Below are 19,001 nucleotides of genomic sequence, written 5' to 3'. Positions count from 1 at the left end.
GAGCTTTGTAAATGACGAAATTAGTTGGGAGGTTTTGGTTCTTTCCCCGAATTTACATTTATGCCCCCTGTTTAAAAACATGCCAAAATCTTGAAATAAGTAACTTATCGCTTACATGGTTGTAAAAATCGGTAATCGGCACTAATCGGTTTAGGTACCGATTAGGGATTAATCGGCAAATCGGGGATTAATCGGAGGGATTAATCGGAACAAAAATCGGATATATTTAAATATTTTAATAATATTTAATATATTTACCTTATTTATTATAAAATATATAATTCAAAAATAATTTATAAATATTAATCGGATTTCAAAAAATAGATCGGCCAAATATTTTTTAAGGATTAATCGGGGATTTTTAGAACAGTGATCGCTTAATGTAATTGACTTACAAGTAGTAGATGAATTATTATAAGTTATATAAGTGTTTGGATAATTTTGCTTATAGGTCAAAATTGTTTTACTTAAATAAATTAAAAAATATTTTTTAAAATATAATTATCCTAATTTGTGAATTTTAGATTAGACTAACATTTAGAATTTTACTTTTAAAAAAATTAAATTTAGTAAAAAAATGAAAAATAAAAATAAGTTGAGAAAAAATATATCGTTAATAACATTCGACTTATAAATTGGATTGTAAATAAATAGTTGCGGGTTTATAAATCATTGTATAGCAGTGGCCAAACAAGCCCTTAATTTTATGGGCCCGTTGTTAAAGTTACGAAATACTTATTGAAGAAAGCCCATATTTAGGTCTACGCCCATTTGAATCTTTTAAATTTGGCCCATTTTAATTGTTTATAATCAGTTTTGGAAAAAATTGTGAAGCTTTAGATAGTTGCAACTCTGCAAGGCTTGGGAACGTGAATAAAGTCCCTGTCGTAGCTCTTTCAAACATATGTTTTACAAAGTACGCGGCTTGAATCGACAAATTTATGCTTTCTGCTTGTAGAACTCGAAAACTTTCAACTTTGACGCATACTAAGATTACTACGACTAAGATCGAGGTATAAAGACTAAGATCGAGTTTCTTTATACCGGTATGTAAAGAAACCAGTGGGACAGACGAGTATATGATAGGTTTAAGGTGTGCAACCTCTGAAGATGGCTAACCTGGTAAGGACTATATTTTGTAATGTTACAGTTCAAGGAAATAAAACATGGGGAAAAAGGGTAATGGAAAGTGAAACTAAAGAATGCAAATATATAGATCAAACTAACTACCAGTGTCTTGAATTGCTTGACAGGATCCCTGGTTCCATCCTGTTAGATAGCTCCACCCTTCTCTTTCTTGTGTTGTGCAGCCTCCTTGGCTGCGTTTTTGCTTGCAGCATTGTATTCGATTTTATCTTGCTTATGCTGTTCCGCTTCCTTCTTCCTCTCGTGTTTCATCGCTGTGGCGAGATTTTTCTCCTCCGGACCATGGGCCCTTGCTTTTTCAGCCTGTCCATCGGATAATAACACCCACAATTCATTCCTCAATCCTGCATGTTTTAGTTCTAACTATCAACAAATCAGGAACGGATCTAGGAATTTTTCTATAATACCCTCATTTTTTCAAATTTTTGTTGAAACAATTTAAATGGAGAGAGAATACGAGGGAGATCACGTGTCCCCGGATCCGTTCCTGGAAAACATGAGTGCATATTAACTCGTGAAAAAGGGGGATAAAATTTTAAATATACCTTTTCTTGAACGGTGGCCTTGGCCTTCTCCTTTCCGGCCACAGCAGTGGCAGCAACATTGGCAGCGGTTTCTTTGGCAGAAGCCGCGACATTCTTTGCGCTCTGCATTATAAGATGCAAACTATGAAGATCAAATTACGTAAAAGTTCAAAGAGAAGAAACAGAAAGAGAATGATTCTTGACTCCTTGTACGAAATAATGTGGTATAAATGGGATGTATTGATGCTGATATAATATATTTGGGTTGCTCTGGAACGGCTAAAATTGTGTTATCCTTCACTTTACTCGCAAAACATGGTTAGCCTCTAATCCTTGTTCCTAAATCTGGCATATGCATAACCATTCTATTTTAAATGTACCTTCACCGATTAAGTTCTATTTCCGTTTTTTTTCATAAAAATGATTCTTAAGAAGCAACAAAACTCGCTGAAAGGGTACATAATTCACATTACACATTCTAAATACGTAATGTAATTAGTTCACAAACTATTCCCTCTGTTTTTTAAATATATGACGTTTGATTATTTGGCCCATATATTTAGGAGGGTTGATTACATAACTATAATTATTATTTTTAAGAAATTCTTGTTTTGAATAAAAATATGAGATCAAAACTTTGTCACAAAAAAGAATTTTCAGAAAAAAATTATTTTAATTATATGGTCAAACCTCCTAAACGTGTGTGTCAGAAAGTCAAACGTCATATATTAAAAAACAGAGGGAAGTACAAGTTATCATACAAACACAAACCATAGCCATCCATCAATGCATATATGTGGTATCATTCCGGGATCCTACTGCACCTCCACCAGGTCCAACCACTTCCGTTCAAGTCGGATTAGAATCGACAGTCTCAATGTGTTGAGCCACTTGTGCAGGCATCCCGGGATAGTTCGGATCAGACTCGACAGTCTCAATGTGTCGAGCCACTTGTGCAGGCATCCCGGGATGATTCAGATTGGACTTGACAACACTAGTAGCAGCCGAGACAGGAGCAGTCCCGAGATCAGGGTTACTAGATAATATCGCTGCTGGTTCACTAACTGTTGTAATAAACTCGCCACCATCAGTGAAGTGTGGACTAGCAGCAGCAGCTGCAGCGTTCTGAGCATATGCTTTATGTTTTCGGCGCTCGGCTAAATCTATTCTCTCTTCCTTTCTAAGAGTAGCTATGTCTTTCTCCGCTTCATCTTTAGTTGAAATTCTCTCTACCTGTAACATCTCACTTAGTTAAAAAATTGCAAATAGGAAGCTATGCAACAACACGCTATAATTTTCAAAATCAAAAAATTCCAGATAAGGTGCATTAAGCGTGGATAGTTAACGTGACCCCTAAATTCACAAAAAAAAAAAAAAAGTTAAAGCAGTTAGATGGTTGCAACAATCTATTGTCAAGATTGGGACCTATTTGTATTATCACCAAAATGAAAAAAAGAATTACAAGTACAAAAAAAAATTGGACACAACTTATAAAACACAAAAAAGAGCGGTCAAATGGTTGAAACAATCTATCGTCAAGATTGAGACTCATTTATGTAGTTTCCAAAATGAAAAAAAAAGAATTATAAGTATAAAAAAAACTGGACACTACTTATAAAACACAAGAAAGAGTGGTTAGATGGTTGCAACAATCTATTGTCAAGGCCGAGACCCATTTATGTAATCGCCAAAATGAAAAAAAAAGAATTACAAGTAAAAAAAAATTGGACACTACATATAAAACACGAAAAAGAGCGGTTACATGGTTGCTAACAATCTATTGTCAAGACCAGGACTCATCTATGTAATGGCGAAAAAAGAATTACGAAGTACAAAAAATATTGGACACTACTTATAAAACACAATAAAGATCTAAATACAGCCTAACCAAACATGTAGCGTGATCAAAGCAAAGTAAGATGTACGCATGCCTTCTCTTCAACAACGGCCTTAGTTTTGTCCAAGCCAGATTTGGCGGAAGCGGCAACGTTTGCTGCCGCTTCCAAAACCGAACCCACTACACCTTTTCCACCGTGCATCATATATGTGAACAAAGTATTTATGTAGTAATCGTAAGTTTGGAGGATTTGTAAATGAATATGAGCTTCAAGAACTCGTTATCGAGTGTACTGTTGCAGGGAGATGTTTTGCCACGTGTGATGTTCAGGGTACGTGGCAGACTCTCATTAAAAGTGTTCTCTACTTTTGACACGTTGCCAGAAATGATACAAGAAAAACTAAAAAAATAGAGGTTGTGCTGGACTCTCATTTAAAGGGTATGTTGCTCGATTTGATTCGTGAAATTAAACGAGTCATGTTTGGATAACGTTTTAGACTCGAGTAAATATAAAATTAAATGAGTAAATTCGATTCGCTTTATCAAATTAAACGAGTTAAGTTTAGATAACAAATTAGACTTAATTAATTAAAAGAACCGGTTTTACTCGACTCAACTAAATCCAACTAAATACGGCTCGCTCGGACTTAATTACATCCCTATGCCTAAAAAAACATAATTTCATAAATTAATTTCTTACTTTTCGTAAAACAAATGTTTATTTTTTGTTCAGCGATTAAGTTCGCTGGGAATTTGTATTTTAGAAGGAAAAAAATCAATTTTTTTGTATATTTTATACTACTAAGTACTCCCTCCGTCCCGAAATGTATTTGCTATATTGACTTTTTATACTATTTATGGTAAGCGATTAACTACTAATTTATGACTAATCTATAAGATCAAACATAGTCATATATTGTTGGATTCGTATTTATGAGTACTTTAATACAATAAAATTTTTATATTTAATACTAATACGAAATTAAAGATATTAACAATCAAAAGTATGCATTGGCAAACGTGTCAAACACAAAGAGGAAACGTTTGTAGGGTCGGAGGGGAGTCGTATAAAATATCACTACACTACTTGCTTCTCATTTTTGTGGCTAACCCTCTGTTATAGAAATCGGCCGATTTTTCAAAAATCGCCGAGCTCAAAAATCGGTCAAAAATATTTGTCTGATTTGACCGATTTCCGATAAATCTCCGATTAATCATCCGATTTTTTAAAAATCATCCGATAAATCGTAAATCGGTAACTCAACCGAATAGTTCCGATTTCCGAAATCCGTAACGCTGAGCTAACCTAACTTTTAAAGAATTTCTCATAACGCATGTGCCTGCCCAGATTTTGTCGGTTTACAGGTGGGCCGTTTGTCCTACAAACCTAGCACAAGCCCAAAAAGGCCCCATAATCCACGGTTCACAATAAATGGGTTGAAAAGGAGCATTCAATCCAGCTCATTCATTGCTTTCACCAATAAATCTTTTGTTTTTTAAATGCCTTGAATGCACAAGATTTACTCATGGCCCATGTATGATCCGCTGGGCCATTAAGCGATCATTTTACAATGAATCAAAATTTTGATTTTGGTATTATTTTTCTCTTTAATTTGGACTCAATTTAATTTTCATTCTTTTATATTCCATTCGTTCCATTTTAATAACCCATTTTACAAATTTCATATATATTAAGAAATATATAATGCAATATCTTTTTTCTCGTTTTCACACAACAATACTTTCTCTGTTTTTTAATATATGATCTTTGACTTTCTGGCACACAAGCTTACGAGGTTTGACCATATAGTTAAAAAAAAATTCGAATTTTGTTTTTGTGAATAAAAATTTTGATTTCCTATTTTTTATTAAAAAAAAACTTAAAAATAATAATTTTAACCCTGTGGTCAATCCTCCTAAATATGTGTGTAAAAAAATCAAATGTCATATATTAAAAAATAGAGAGTATAACTTAATTTTTATACATTATATTAATTACACATACTTCAAAAGATTAGTAAGTATATACATATATATATATGCACACACAAAAATTATTAAATAATATGCATTTTAAATTTCTAGGCAATGATATTTTTGAGAAGGGTTTTGTGACTTAATTTAGTCAATACTTAAATTATAAAATTTGAATAAGTTAGAGAAAACGATAAATATTTTAGGAGATATTTTTTTTACAAAATACACCATTAAAATGAGATGAAAGGAGTATAATTTTTGTTATCAATATGAGACATCGTAAAACCGTACAAACATTAAAATTTTATAATCATACGCGTGGCCATAATTTAAGTAACTAAAATGACAATTATTATTAAGAGAATAAAGATTTCAAGGTTAAACTTATGATAGTTTTTCTAAGATAAACATAATTACATGTAAACAAATAATTTTAATATTGATTATTAAATATTTACTTAACATATATTTTATATGACTTTAAAATTAGAAAAATAACTAAATAAATAAAAAATATAATACACCCAAATCAACTATTACATTATGAAATTTTGCTAAGTTTTATGTTAAGATCCATCCTTATTCTCTTTATATTAATCTGAATTCTTTTTGCTCAAATACTGTACATATATTGCACCTACTATCTCTTTTAAATTGTTAGTAATATTTTAATTCATTTAAATTTCATTTCGAAAAGCGTACCTATCCCCCCGAAATTGTCTCCCTCCTCCAGTAGTGCAGATCAAAGGTGCATATATAACTGTGCTACAGACTTATTATTACATAAACTACTCACTCGATGGATAATAAGTTAACATCCGTCGGGACTATAATGAGTTATCCGTCGGGACTATAATTCTTATCCGTCGAGTGCTACATTATTTCACTAAGTAAAAAAAACTTAGATGTTTTGTTTATTAAATCATCAAGTACACAACATATGCACAACTAGTGCTATACGTAAAAATACATATTAAAAGTTTTAATCGGCAGATTTCGTATTAATAAACATGAAATTCGGTACAATAATAAATAGTTAACCAATCAAAAATTAATATCTTATTTTTTAAAAAAATGAATTTTTTTTACACCGCTAAAATTACTCTTATATTTCATCTTTTAAAAAATAAATTTTCAGCCTGCCGGAAAAAAGAGACGTAAAAATTATTTGCTAAATATGAACCTTTGGCTTATACGAGACTTTAATCAGCTTATGCAAATGCCAAATAGCATGGTCTTCGTATTCAGACGCAACTCAAAAGATAGCTCTCCTAAGAAACGATGACGTGTATTGTATTTAGCAAAAAAATTAAACAATGGCGTGTATTATTTAAGACTCAGCTGTATGATTTTCTGGCCGGTAATTTCGTATATAACACGAAAATTATGGATTGTATTCATATATCGAATTTTTTTTTTTTCTGGCAAAAAAAAAAAAAAAATTCGATACATGAATACGAAAATATATTGATGAATTTAGTGTCTGTTTTGAATTTAACTTTGGCTACACGACACGAAACGTAAGTATACGAAATAAATAAATATTTAAATATTTATATCAAAATATATGAATATATACCTTAAAATATTTTTTTATATATAAATTTTACAAAAATAATATATTTAAATTTAAATTTCACAAGACTTGACTGCACTTGACTCGTTATGACTTATTGATTTAAGACTTGACTCGTAAAAGTTTAATAATTAGATATATATTATATATTTTTCAATTATTATTTTTATTATTAATTATAAATTACACGAAATATGCACGAACACGAAACAGAACAAATTCTTAACAATTCATATTTAGATTAGATATTTATGACATAAAGCACGAAAGTACACGATACGAAACGAGACCAGGCCAATCATTTGAAAGCTCTAATATGATGTATTACTGCTCTTCTGTTTTCATGTATTTGATGACGTTAAATTTTGCGGCATTTAGTTTAAATTATTGTAATGTATACTTAAAGTATTTTTTCCAAAATTTTATTTTAAGTATAAAAATATATGAACAAAATTATAATGTATGTAAAGAAAATTGTAAATAAAAATTTTAACTATGTGATAAGAACATTAGAAATATAAGTAGAAAAGTCAAATGATAAATGTTAATTTTTTTTTGATAATATTATATAGTGTACCATACATAAAGAAATAATGCTGAATAATTGTTTACTTAATACGCAAATTATTGTGTGTTAGCCTGGATATAACAATCCTGGAAATATAAAAAATATCAAACTGTACGCAAGATATTTATTTATCCAAATTTTAGAAAAGAAAAAGTTTAATAAATGAAAAAGAATAATACCTGGACCATATGATTACACATTTACACCACCTAACAAAATGTATAGCACAATCTCAAGTCTCAATCTAAGTTGGTCAAGGTCCCCTTCATTAACGACTTACTTCCGAGTTTTTATAAGGGAATAAAGAAAATGACGGGGACTTAAAAATATTTTTATCCAGTATTCTAAAAATCCACGATTTTTAAAAAAATCTCGATTAATTCTCGATTAATCTTTAAAAAATATTTGGCCGATCTATTTTTTGAAATTCGATTGAGATAAATTATTTTTGAATTATATATTTCATAATAAATAAGGTAAATATATTAAATATTATTAAAATATTAAAATATATCCTATTTTTGTTCCGATTAATCCCCGATTTAAACCGATTACCGATTTTCACAACTATGCTTTTATCACAAAAATAGAATGAAATTTTTTGAGGTAAAATATGTAAAATTTACATTTATAATTACTTATTTTTGTTACTTTTAAAAACTTGAGAATACGATCACTAAAATTTATAATTTTTATATTAAAATCACTTATATTATTCAAAATTAAAATTTATCTGTAAATTTTTTAAGGCAATATTCGAGAAACTTAAGTACAATATCCATATAAATATATTTAATTAATAATTATAAAAGTTTATTTTAACGAAAAATTGAGGATTCAATTTTTAAAATCGAAAATACATAAGTCCGGTTCCGGATTTATCAAAAAACCGAGGCGAACCGGCTCACGGTCTCGGCAGGAACGCTAAGTGCCACTTGCAACATGAGCTCACGAGGCAGGAGTATATAGGACACATACTATACACACATCCAAAAGCCAAGCCGGCTATTCAGACTCCACCTTCTGAATAGAATACACACGATTTTCAATCCCCCCGGTGAGCCGCCTCCATTTCCCTTTTCATTCTCAGGTACCTTCACGTTCATTTTTATTTTACATATATACATAAATCTATCTATGTTTTGTTGATTCTTTTACATAATTTTGATTCAAAGTTATCATCTTTTCTTTCAAATGTATCTTCTTTACATGTTTCTGATGATGGGTTTTTTAGATTTTGCTTTTTATTCATTCTTTCTTGATTTTTATGATTTTATGCAAGCTTTGAACTTTAATTAGCAAAGAAAAAATGAAGCTTTAAACTTTACAAGTTTGATTTTCAATCAATCTTAATACACTGAAAATGATATAGATCAATGGTGTGTTTTTAATTGGTAAAAATGAGATTTTTTTTGTTTGTTTTAAAATAATTGACCTGAAAATGTGATCTTTGTTGTTGTTAAGCCTTTTGGCTGGATCTGAAATTTGCTTATTTTGTACATGCATCACTAGAAACTTATTTTACCTGGTTCTTACTGTTTGGTATGTATTGTTCTGTCACTTATGTAAATGTATGTACATGCATTAAGATTTAAGTTCATGTTTTTAGTGTATTTATGTCTTCTTTTACTTCATATGTGTGTTTCTAAAGTCATTTATGGGTATAGTGAGATCAAGCAAATCAGTTTTATTAGTTATTTCCTGTAAAATTTGTATGGATTTATTAGAGATCTATATTAAGTTTGTGTTCCTAAAAATAATTGTAGAAAAATGTTTACATCAAGAGCAACCTACCCACTTGGTCTTTTTGTTATGCCTATCTTATTCCAATACTATTAATTATGTGGTTGTTTAAAGTTTAGCACACAGGCTCCTGTTGGTTTGGCTTTTTTTAGTCCTTTGGTCATGTGAGGGAAAGGATTAAAAGTTAATTTGGACAGTATAGCATAATTATTAATTTTAATTTCTGCTTGATTGTAGCATGTCACATGGGAATCTTTTTTTTTATGCGAATTATTGTACCTGGCATCTCTTTCACTGTAATGTCCTGACAATACCATTAGGAACACTACTATTATTTCCTCGCAGCTTCTTAGTATTCTACACCGCGATTTTTAAAAGGATATCAAAGTTCCCCTTTCCTATAAACTCACTCTATTATTTCTTTCTAATTAAATTGTTCATAAGAGGGGACATGGGGACGCAAAAAAGGGATCCTATCGTTTTGTAGTGAGCTGGGATAATAAGCTTGCTACTTATTCACTAAATTCTCATACTATAACAAAATTTATTTCAGTAGGATTATATGTCATCTCCGGGATCACTTTTACATCTTTTTTGTTTTGGTGATAATATGCCAATCAGCAAAATGAATCATTTCTCATCAGGGTATACTTTAGTACATTAGAGTGTAGAATTAGTTATTTATTTTAATGCATCAAATACGAAACTGGCATCGAGGTTACTCGTGCTACATAGCTGAAGTTAGGATCAGATAAAGGTCGGTAACAGTTTTATGATCTGGTATTAGAATAGTGTTTAATTGCTTAATAGATGAGTCGTCCATTTTGGAAAACTGGATGCATGTACTGAGAATAGTCGTTTTTAGAAAATAATTCTAAAATTATATAAACATAAGAAACAAGGCCAGTAAGCGGATATATTTCCAATCAATCGTGATTAACTAGTCAACTTCCTTTGTCCTTATTAGATATTTTTGTATTTACTTGTATCCACTTGTTTTGGGTTTGGTTGTTTCACAAAGGAGACCAAAATTATAGTATTTTTTTCCAGATGTGTATACTAAGATATCTTTATGAACTTCTCTATGTTGAAATATTATTTATATTCACGAAGTGTATTATATATTTGTCATACCTGTGTCATTTAAATAGTCGCCTTCTCATGTTGAATATTGGCTATTGTGTGAGCTCTTTGTTTAACACTTTAACCTCACCCACTTGTTTCTATTCATGAAGTGTATTATATAATTATCAAACTATTGAGGATTCGTTTTTATTGAGATCCATTACACATTAGAGATAAACTCTCAATCTGAACCAGGTTCCTTTTTCTTACACTTCTGCTGGTCTGAATAAATGAATCTTCTTCTTGAGATGCCATGGTATTTGAGCTGTTCAGGATACTTTGCAATAATTCTTGCTTTTAGTACATATGAATTCTTAATAATACAATATAAATTTAGTTGTGCAAGTGGCTACATGTAAAACAGTTTCCTTGGAGCATAGGTACTAGATATTTTATTAGCTGCTCATGTGTCTTCTTCCATTTAGTTTTTACAATTTGAGCAAAGTAATTATGCTCACTATTATGATATTTTCTGCAGGACATCTGAAAATGGGTGCAGGTGGTCGGATGCCAGTTGACTCTAAGGATAAGAAGTCACAAGAGGAAGTTCTTGAACGAGTTCCAGTCTCGAAACCTCCGTTTACTGTTGGAGACATCAAAAAGGCCATACCTCCACATTGTTTTCAGCGTTCTGTTCTACATTCTTTCTCTTATGTTGTCTATGACCTGACAATTGCCTCCATCCTTTACTACATTGCCACCAATTACATCCAACTCCTACCGCATCCTTTCTCTTATGTGGCTTGGGCAATTTATGGTTTCGTTCAAGGCTGTTTCTTAACTGGAGTTTGGGTCATAGCCCATGAATGTGGCCATCACGCCTTCAGCAAATATCAGTGGCTTGATGACACTGTTGGCCTTGTCCTCCACTCATCTCTCCTTGTCCCATACTTTTCCTGGAAGTATAGTCATCGTCGCCACCATTCTAATACCGGTTCCCTTGAGCGTGATGAAGTCTTTGTCCCCAAACACAAGTCCGAGCTCAGATCTTTTGCCAAGTACCTTAACAACCCACCTGGCAGAGTCCTAACACTTCTAGTTACACTTACTCTAGGTTGGCCGTTGTACCTTTTGTTTAATGTTTCAGGAAGACATTATGAAAGGTTTGCATGCCACTATGATCCACAGAGCCCCATTTACTCAGACCGTGAACGTGCTCAAATTCTTGTTTCGGATGCTGGCGTTCTGGCTGTGACGTACGGTTTATACCGCCTGGCTGCAGCAAAAGGTCTTGCTTGGGTATTATGTGTTTATGGAGGTCCTTTACTAGTCGTAAATGGATTTCTTGTTCTCATAACATTTTTGCAGCACACTCACCCTGCATTGCCACACTACAATTCATCCGAGTGGGACTGGTTAAGGGGTGCCTTGGCAACAGTTGACAGGGATTATGGAATTTTAAACAAGGTTATGCATAACATCACCGACACTCACGTGGCCCACCATTTGTTCTCGACAATGCCACATTATCACGCAATGGAGGCCACAAAGGTGATCAGGCCAATACTAGGAGATTATTATAGGCTTGACGAGACTCCGGTTTTCAAGGCTATGTGGAGGGAAGCAAAGGAATGTATGTACGTCGAGCCTGACGAGAGCGGCAAGAATAAAGGTGTCTTCTGGTACAACAACAAGCTTTAAGTTGATGTTGAAGAAAATGCTATAGGGAAAGTTGAGAGTATCACTAGATCAATTTGTACTTCCCCATATCATGGCGTTTTAGCTTGTATTTGTTGCTTTGTATTACGAACCTCCTAATTTAAGATGAATAACTTTGTTAAGATGAATTATCGCAAACTGCTTGAGTTGTGAAATCAGTTTTGGTTATTGTTATCTCCTTGCTTGTTAGTGTAGTGCATGAACTCCCCTTTCCCCCTTCTAAATGTAAAGTTTGAGGACTGAATGAATCTTGGCCATGCCATCAGATTTTAAAAACAAGGCACATATTTTGCATTGTTACAGAGTAACCGTCATCCCTCTGATCTAAGCTATACTAAAACATAATATAGTTGATATCATCTTTACTATAAGGTGTCACAGCGGCACGGGCATGTCAAGACCAGCATGACGTCAGTTAGCCATGCATGCCTTTTCATGATTCGGCATGCCTTTTTACTATTTTTTTTAATAATTATTTTAATATTAGAAATATTCAGAAATAACAAATATAATTTTAAAATATTTATATATATTTTAATATCTAAAAATTTACTAATGTAAATGAGTATTATGATGGTATTTGGTTGTTACTGTCAACTGACTTTAATTTTATATTAAAGTTCCTGTATATTAGTATAATAATTATTTATTAAATTTTATTATATTTAATTGATAAATGTCATGCCATTTATCAATGCCTTTTGGCAAAAAACAAGCTTATAGGCATGCCTTCGGGGACACCCGTGACATGTACCCTACTTTACTATCATGTTATAATTCAAAGATGATATCATATTTGCTTATATGTCAATTTCTCATTTAATCTCATTTTTTTATATTATTTTAAAATCTTCTCTTTCTTATACTCTATTTCTCTCTCTTCATTAATTCTCATCCTCTATTTCTCACTCACTAATCTCCATTTATTCTCTCTCTTCCCCATTTTTAATCCTCTCTAATTTTAATTACTTATTTTTTTACTAATTCACAATATTGTAAATTTTTAAGTAAAGTTGGTAACAAAATTTTTATATAACATTTATTCAACCAGAAAATATTTTTCCATGTTATAAAAATATTAATATTTAATATTTTCTTTAATATTTAGTTTATTGTTTTTTAAAATTAACACATTCATTTTAAATAAATTAGAGATTAACCTGGTATCGGCCTGGAGACTAATTTAGTATCAAAATAATTAAAATAAGAGAAATGATATAGTTGATCTGGATGATGAGTATTGTATTGCAGATATAGCTTTGGGTCCAAATTGTACTACTTCAGTAAGACAAACTCAGCATACTCACCCTCCTGATTATGATTAGTTGACAAGCTTAGCTGTCATTAGCTGACATCCTATTTATAGTAATGCAACAAAATTGTACAGTATAGGGGTAAAATAGAGAAGGTAATGAGTAGTATATAATCATAGAAAGTAGAACATGAGAGTTAGTTAAATTCTTATGGTTGTAATCTGTTTCACACACTTGTAAAAATGGTGACCTAATCTCTTCTTCTACTTTTACATTTCTTCATATCCTGATCTAGAATTGCAAAGTTAATATGGTATCAGAGCAGATTATACGGATTCTATTGAAGAATTGATAGATCTTTACTCAAAGTTCATCTCATCGTTATATCAACATCAGTTTGTGGTTTCGCCGATAGTTTCGTCGTCGATTCGCCATTGTTACACCGCTGATTCATCATTCAAGGTGTTATCTTCTCCGAACTAAAATTCATATTTTGTTTCTCCAATTAAAGCTGTACGACTAGCTTTAATTTCTCTGAGTTTCTGTTTTTTTTTTCGATATCGTTTCTCTGAATCTTAGTTTCTTGTTCATAATCGATTCTCGATTTCTGATCTCGTTCTGATTATACTACAAATTGTTAAGAGATTCATGTTTTTCTAAGTGTTTTCTGCAAATTAACACTAGTATTTCAGTCTGATTAAGCATTACAAAGTATTTCCTGAATGTACAGTGATTCTGATTTCAGATCTGTGATTTCTTGAGTAATAACACAATGTCTACACAAAACGATACTGAATATAATAATACGGTTACAAATCATGATTCTTCAAGCGTTTACTACATTCATCCTTCGGGTTTCGGTGAAATTCAATGGAATCAATTACAATAACTGGAAACGTTCTATGATGTTCACACTTTCTGCTAAAAACAAGCTAGGATTCGTTAATGGAACAATCATTATACCAGATTCATCTTCTGCTGAGTTTGTTGTTTGGGAAAGATGTAATTCCTTGGTCACTTCTTGGTTATTATTCAATCTTGATGAAACTATAACTCGGAGTGTGTTGTTCTTGAAGAGTGCCAGAGCAATCTGGAAGGACTTAGAGGATAGATTTGGATGTCCTTCTATTACTGAATTGTATTCTTTAGAACTGAAATTGGCTGAAATCTCTCAAGGCTCTCAATCTGTGTCAGAATACTACACAAAGATTAAAACTCTATGGGATAGCATTGATGACATATCTTCACTGCCTGTTTGTCTCTGTACAAAGTGTACTTGTGACTTAGGTCAAAAATTTCAACAGAAACTACAAGAGCAGCGTTTGTTGCAATTCCTGATGAAGCTGAATGACAAGTACTCTGCTGTCAGGGCACATATCATGATGATGCAGCCACTTCCTTCTCTCTCACAAGCTTATCGTTTAGTAGCTCAGGAAGAGAATCATAAGGATATCTCCCAATTGTCTATTCAGACTGATAACATGGCTTTCTTTGCAGAAAAGAAGTTTCAGAGACCTTCTTTTAATAATGCAAATTTTCAGAGATCATATCCAGGAAGTCAGAGTTTCAGGCCTAATACTGGAAATTCTTGGGCTAATGCTGGTAACTCTACTTCTGGTTTTAAGAAACCACAGAAACCTGGTGCTAATTATTTTTGCACACACTGTAAGATACAGGGACACAACATTGACAGGTGCTTTAAAATACATGGCTTCCCACCTGGTTTCAAAGGATTCAAGGAGAAGAAAGCAATGGTATCTTGTGTAACTACATCAGATGTTCTAGATGTTCCAGAAGTTCCTAATGCTGTTAATCAGGGTGCAAACAATAATTCTCCTCTCATCTCAATGGAACAATACAATCATCTCTTAAGTCTGATTACTAATCAACAGAACTCTGCAGTAAATTCAGACGTTGAACCTCATGCTTTGCTTGCAGGTAATATTTGTCTAATGAGTACTTCTACTGACCACATATGCCCTAATATTACCAAATTTATGGATATTAAACCAGTTTCTGAACCTACTTTCATTACCATTCCAAATGGTAGTAAGATTTCGGTATTGAATAGAGGAACAGTTCCCTTGAATGATCACATTATTCTGCATAATGTTCTTCATGCTCCTGACTTTCAATTCAAGTTGATTTCAGTCCATCGACTGTGCAAGGATTTACAATGCAGTTTAGTTTTTTCTGATGAAGATTGTTATGTCCAGGACCTTTCTCAGAACAGACAACAAATTGCTCTTGGTAGACTAAACTCAGGACTCTACACTGCTGATTCTCTACAGTCTTCTTCTTGCATTTCTTCTCTTTCAGCTGCATTTACCAGTTGTTCCTCTGCAATTGATCAGGCCAAGCTTTGGCATACACGAATGGGGCATTTACCTTTCTCACAATTGAAGATCATACAACCTGACTGTGATATTAAAAGTTGTAAAGATCAGCTTATTTGTTCAATCTGCCCTCTTGCTAGACAATGCAGACTGCCTTCTTCTCATAGCAGTATTAAAACTAGTGCTGTATTAGAGCTTTTACACATTGATGTATGGGGTCCGTACAAAGTCAAAACTCATTCTAATTGTAATCAATTCTTAACAATTGTTGATGATTACAGTCGTTATACCTGGGTTCATTTACTACAACATAAGTCTGATGTGCCTGCTATTTTTGCCAATTTTGTTGCTTATGCTGAAAAACAATTTAATGACAAGGTATTGTGTGTACGTTCAGATAATGCTTTGGAGTTAACCGAAGGTACCTTAAAGGCATTTTATCTACAGAAAGGAATCATAAACCAGACAACTTGCAGTTACACACCCCAACAAAATGGGGTTGTGGAACGCAAGCATCGACATTTGTTAGAAACAGATCGAGCTTTGTTCTTTCAGTCTAAGGTGCCAGAAAAATACTGGGGCGAGTGTATCATTTGTGCTGCTTATCTTATCAACAGGATGCCTTTGCAGAGTATAGGTAATCTTACACCTTACTTCAAGCTTTATAAATCTGATACATCCCTTGATCACATTAGAAATTTCGGTTGTTTATGCTACATTGCCACTACCAAGTCTCATCGTACTAAATTTGATCCAAGGGCTGTTCCGGGAGTTTTTCTAGGTTACACATCTTCTCAAAAGGGTTATAAGGTTCTCAATCTTAATAATAATCAGTTGTTGGTTTCTAGAGACGTCATTTTTTATGAAAATCATTTCCCTTTTCATCTATCTCCTACTACCACTACTTCTATTTTTCTACCTACTGTCATTTCTCATCCTGATACTGTTTATGATTCTAATCCTACTTATACCAGTCCTCGGTCTATTTCCACCTCCCACTCTGTTACTCATTCTCCGCCCACACAAAATACGCCTGCATCTTCTCAAGTTGAAACACATTCAAATATGGATACACCTACTTCTGCAACATAATCCTCTGCTAATAAAGCTAGTCCTCCTTATAGCAATACTAACAGTACTTCTTATAATAATCATTTAGTTGACATCAGTGTTCCTATCAGACAATCAGCTAGACAACGAAATCCACCAGCATATCTCACTGATTACAAATGCAATCTTAGTACCGTTACACCATACTGGTTTCCTTCTCTTAGTTATAAACACTTTAATGGTGTACACAAAGCATTACTATCTGCTGTTTGTACTATTTCTGAGCCTCTTTCATATAAAGAAGCTTCTACTCACCCATTATGGGTTGAGGCAATGGCCAAAGAGATTAAAGCTCTTACTGACAATGAAACCTGGGATATTATCTCGTTACCCCCTAATAAAAAACCGATTGGCTGCAAGTGGGTTTACAAGGTCAAGTTAAAAGCTGATGGGTCATTAGAACGTTGTAAAGCTCGTTTAGTTGCAAAGGGTTTTAACCAAAAATACGGTATTGATTACGAGGAAACGTTCTCCCCTGTTGTCAAAATGACCACAATACGTTGTTTGATTGCTTTAGCTGCTTCTAGAAAATGGGATCTTTATCAATTGGATGTTAATAATGCATTCTTACACGGTGATTTAAGTGAAGAGGTTTACATGAAAATTCCGGAAGGTATTACAGCTAGTCCTAATATGGTTTGTAAACTCCGAAAATTGATTTACGGTCTCAAGCAAGCTTCCAGGACTTGGTTCGAAAAATTACTTCATGAACTAATTGATCAAGGCTTCAATCAATCAAAGAATGACTATAGCCTTTTTCTGAAGAAGTCTGGGTCTCAAATTACGATCTTTGCAGTTTATGTCGATGACATTGTGGTTACTGGTAATGATTTTACTTCTATTGCAGATATTAAGAATCATTTACATCAAGCTTTTGGTATTAAAGATTTAGGAAAGTTAAACTACTTTCTTGGTATTGAAGTTGGTTATTATCCCTCTGGAATTGCTTTGACTCAGCATAAATTTACCAAAGAGCTTTTGCAAAATTGTTCGTTTGATTTGTCTCACAAAGCTAATACTCCTCTTCCTCTTCATCTCAAACTTACTACAGCTGAGGGTTCTATTTTATCTGATCCTGAGCATTACCGTTCTTTAGTCGGGAAGCTCAGTTATTTGACTAACACCCGTCCTGATCTTAACTATGCTGTACAAATGCTTAGCCAATTTATGCATCAACCTCGCAGCTCGCATCAAGCTGCCCTTCATCATACTCTTCGTTATCTACAACATTCTTCCACGCAAGGCATATTGTTGAAAGCTTCAGATTCTTTGACACTTCAGGCTTATTCAGATTCTGACTGGGCTTCATGCCCGGATTCTCGAAAATCCATTACTGGGTATGTTTTATTATTTGGTAACTCCCATGTGGCTTGAAAATCCAAGAAACAATCTACTATTTCTCGTTCTTCTTCTGAGGCTGAATATAGAGCCATGGCCTCAGCTGCATCTGAAGTTACTTGGTGTGTTCGACTATTAACTGAGTTAGGTGTTCATATTCTCCAACCCGTCACTCTTCATTGTGACAATCAATCCGCTTTGCACATTGCACGCAACCCTGTTTTTCATGAACGAACGAAGCATATAGAAATAGATTGTCATTTTACTCGCGACAAAGTCTTGGAAGGCCTATTGCAGCTTACTTATCTTCCTACACATCATCAGCTTGCGGATGTTTTCACCAAAATCCTTCCTGGCCCTCAGTTTCATCAATTACTTTCCAAGTTGGGGTTGTCTTCTCCACCTCCCAACTTGAGGGGGGTATTGCAGATATAGCTTTGGGTCCAAATTGTACTACTTCAGTAAGACCAACTCAGCATACTCACCCTCCTGATTAGGATTAGTTGACAAGCTTAGCTGTCATTAGCTGTCATCCTATTTATAGTAATGCAACAAAATTGTACAGTATAGGGGTAAAATAGAGAAGGTAATGAGTAGTAAATAATCATAGAAAGTAGAACATGAGAGTTAGTTAAATTCTTATGGTTGTAATATGTTTCACACACTTGTAAAAATGGTGACCTAATCTCTTCTTCTACTTTTAAATTTCTTCATATCCTAATCTAGAATTGCAAAGTTAATATATTGTGTTATATTGTCTCGTGCATTAATACTAATCTCACGAATATAAAGTTGGAATCGTAACATGT

The 19,001-nt window shown here is 33.1% G+C and overlaps 2 protein-coding genes across 6 annotated transcripts; one reads left to right on the top strand and one right to left on the bottom strand.

The window, feature by feature from the left end:
• Positions 1–870: 870 nt before the first annotated feature.
• On the bottom strand, positions 871–3,833 carry LOC141689898 (uncharacterized). Of its 5 annotated transcripts, none has more exons than XR_012562580.1 (4): positions 3,602–3,811; positions 2,432–2,903; positions 1,692–1,793; positions 871–1,449 (listed from the first exon to the last, which is right to left on the bottom strand). XR_012562580.1 is itself a non-coding variant. In XM_074494406.1 (4 exons), exons 2-4 carry the CDS (start codon positions 2,452–2,454, stop codon positions 1,273–1,275), a joined length of 333 nt encoding a protein of 110 aa, XP_074350507.1. In that variant the 5' UTR covers positions 2,455–2,903; positions 3,602–3,833; the 3' UTR covers positions 871–1,272. The 5 variants fall into 5 exon arrangements, 3 of the variants coding, with proteins under 3 accessions (XP_074350507.1, XP_074350508.1, XP_074350509.1); XR_012562579.1 differs by having other exon boundaries at positions 2,442–2,903; positions 3,602–3,810; XM_074494406.1 differs by having other exon boundaries at positions 871–1,490; positions 2,442–2,903; positions 3,602–3,833.
• A 4,730-nt stretch (positions 3,834–8,563) lies between these two features.
• Positions 8,564–12,283, top strand: LOC141689450 (delta(12)-fatty-acid desaturase FAD2-like). Its single transcript, XM_074493739.1, has 2 exons — positions 8,564–8,718; positions 10,975–12,283. Exon 2 carries the CDS (start codon positions 10,986–10,988, stop codon positions 12,135–12,137), a length of 1,152 nt encoding a protein of 383 aa, XP_074349840.1. The 5' UTR covers positions 8,564–8,718; positions 10,975–10,985; the 3' UTR covers positions 12,138–12,283.
• Positions 12,284–19,001: the final 6,718 nt, after the last annotated feature.

This window comes from Apium graveolens, chromosome 10 (genome assembly GCF_009905375.1).
Source record: "Apium graveolens cultivar Ventura chromosome 10, ASM990537v1, whole genome shotgun sequence".
Taxonomy (NCBI): domain Eukaryota; kingdom Viridiplantae; phylum Streptophyta; class Magnoliopsida; order Apiales; family Apiaceae; genus Apium; species Apium graveolens.
The sequence above is the reverse complement of the archived record's forward strand: the minus strand, read 5'-3'. Positions and strand labels throughout refer to the sequence as shown.

Bases quoted from the DNA above. Each gene is read 5' to 3' on its own strand.
- LOC141689898 (XM_074494406.1), bottom strand. The intron at 1,491-1,691 runs GTATATTTAAAA...TAAAACATGCAG, and splicing joins AGGCCACCGTTCAAGAAAAG to GATTGAGGAATGAATTGTGG.
- LOC141689450 (XM_074493739.1), top strand. From the start codon at position 10,986: ATGGGTGCAGGTGGTCGGATGCCAGTTGACTCTAAGGATAAGAAGTCA.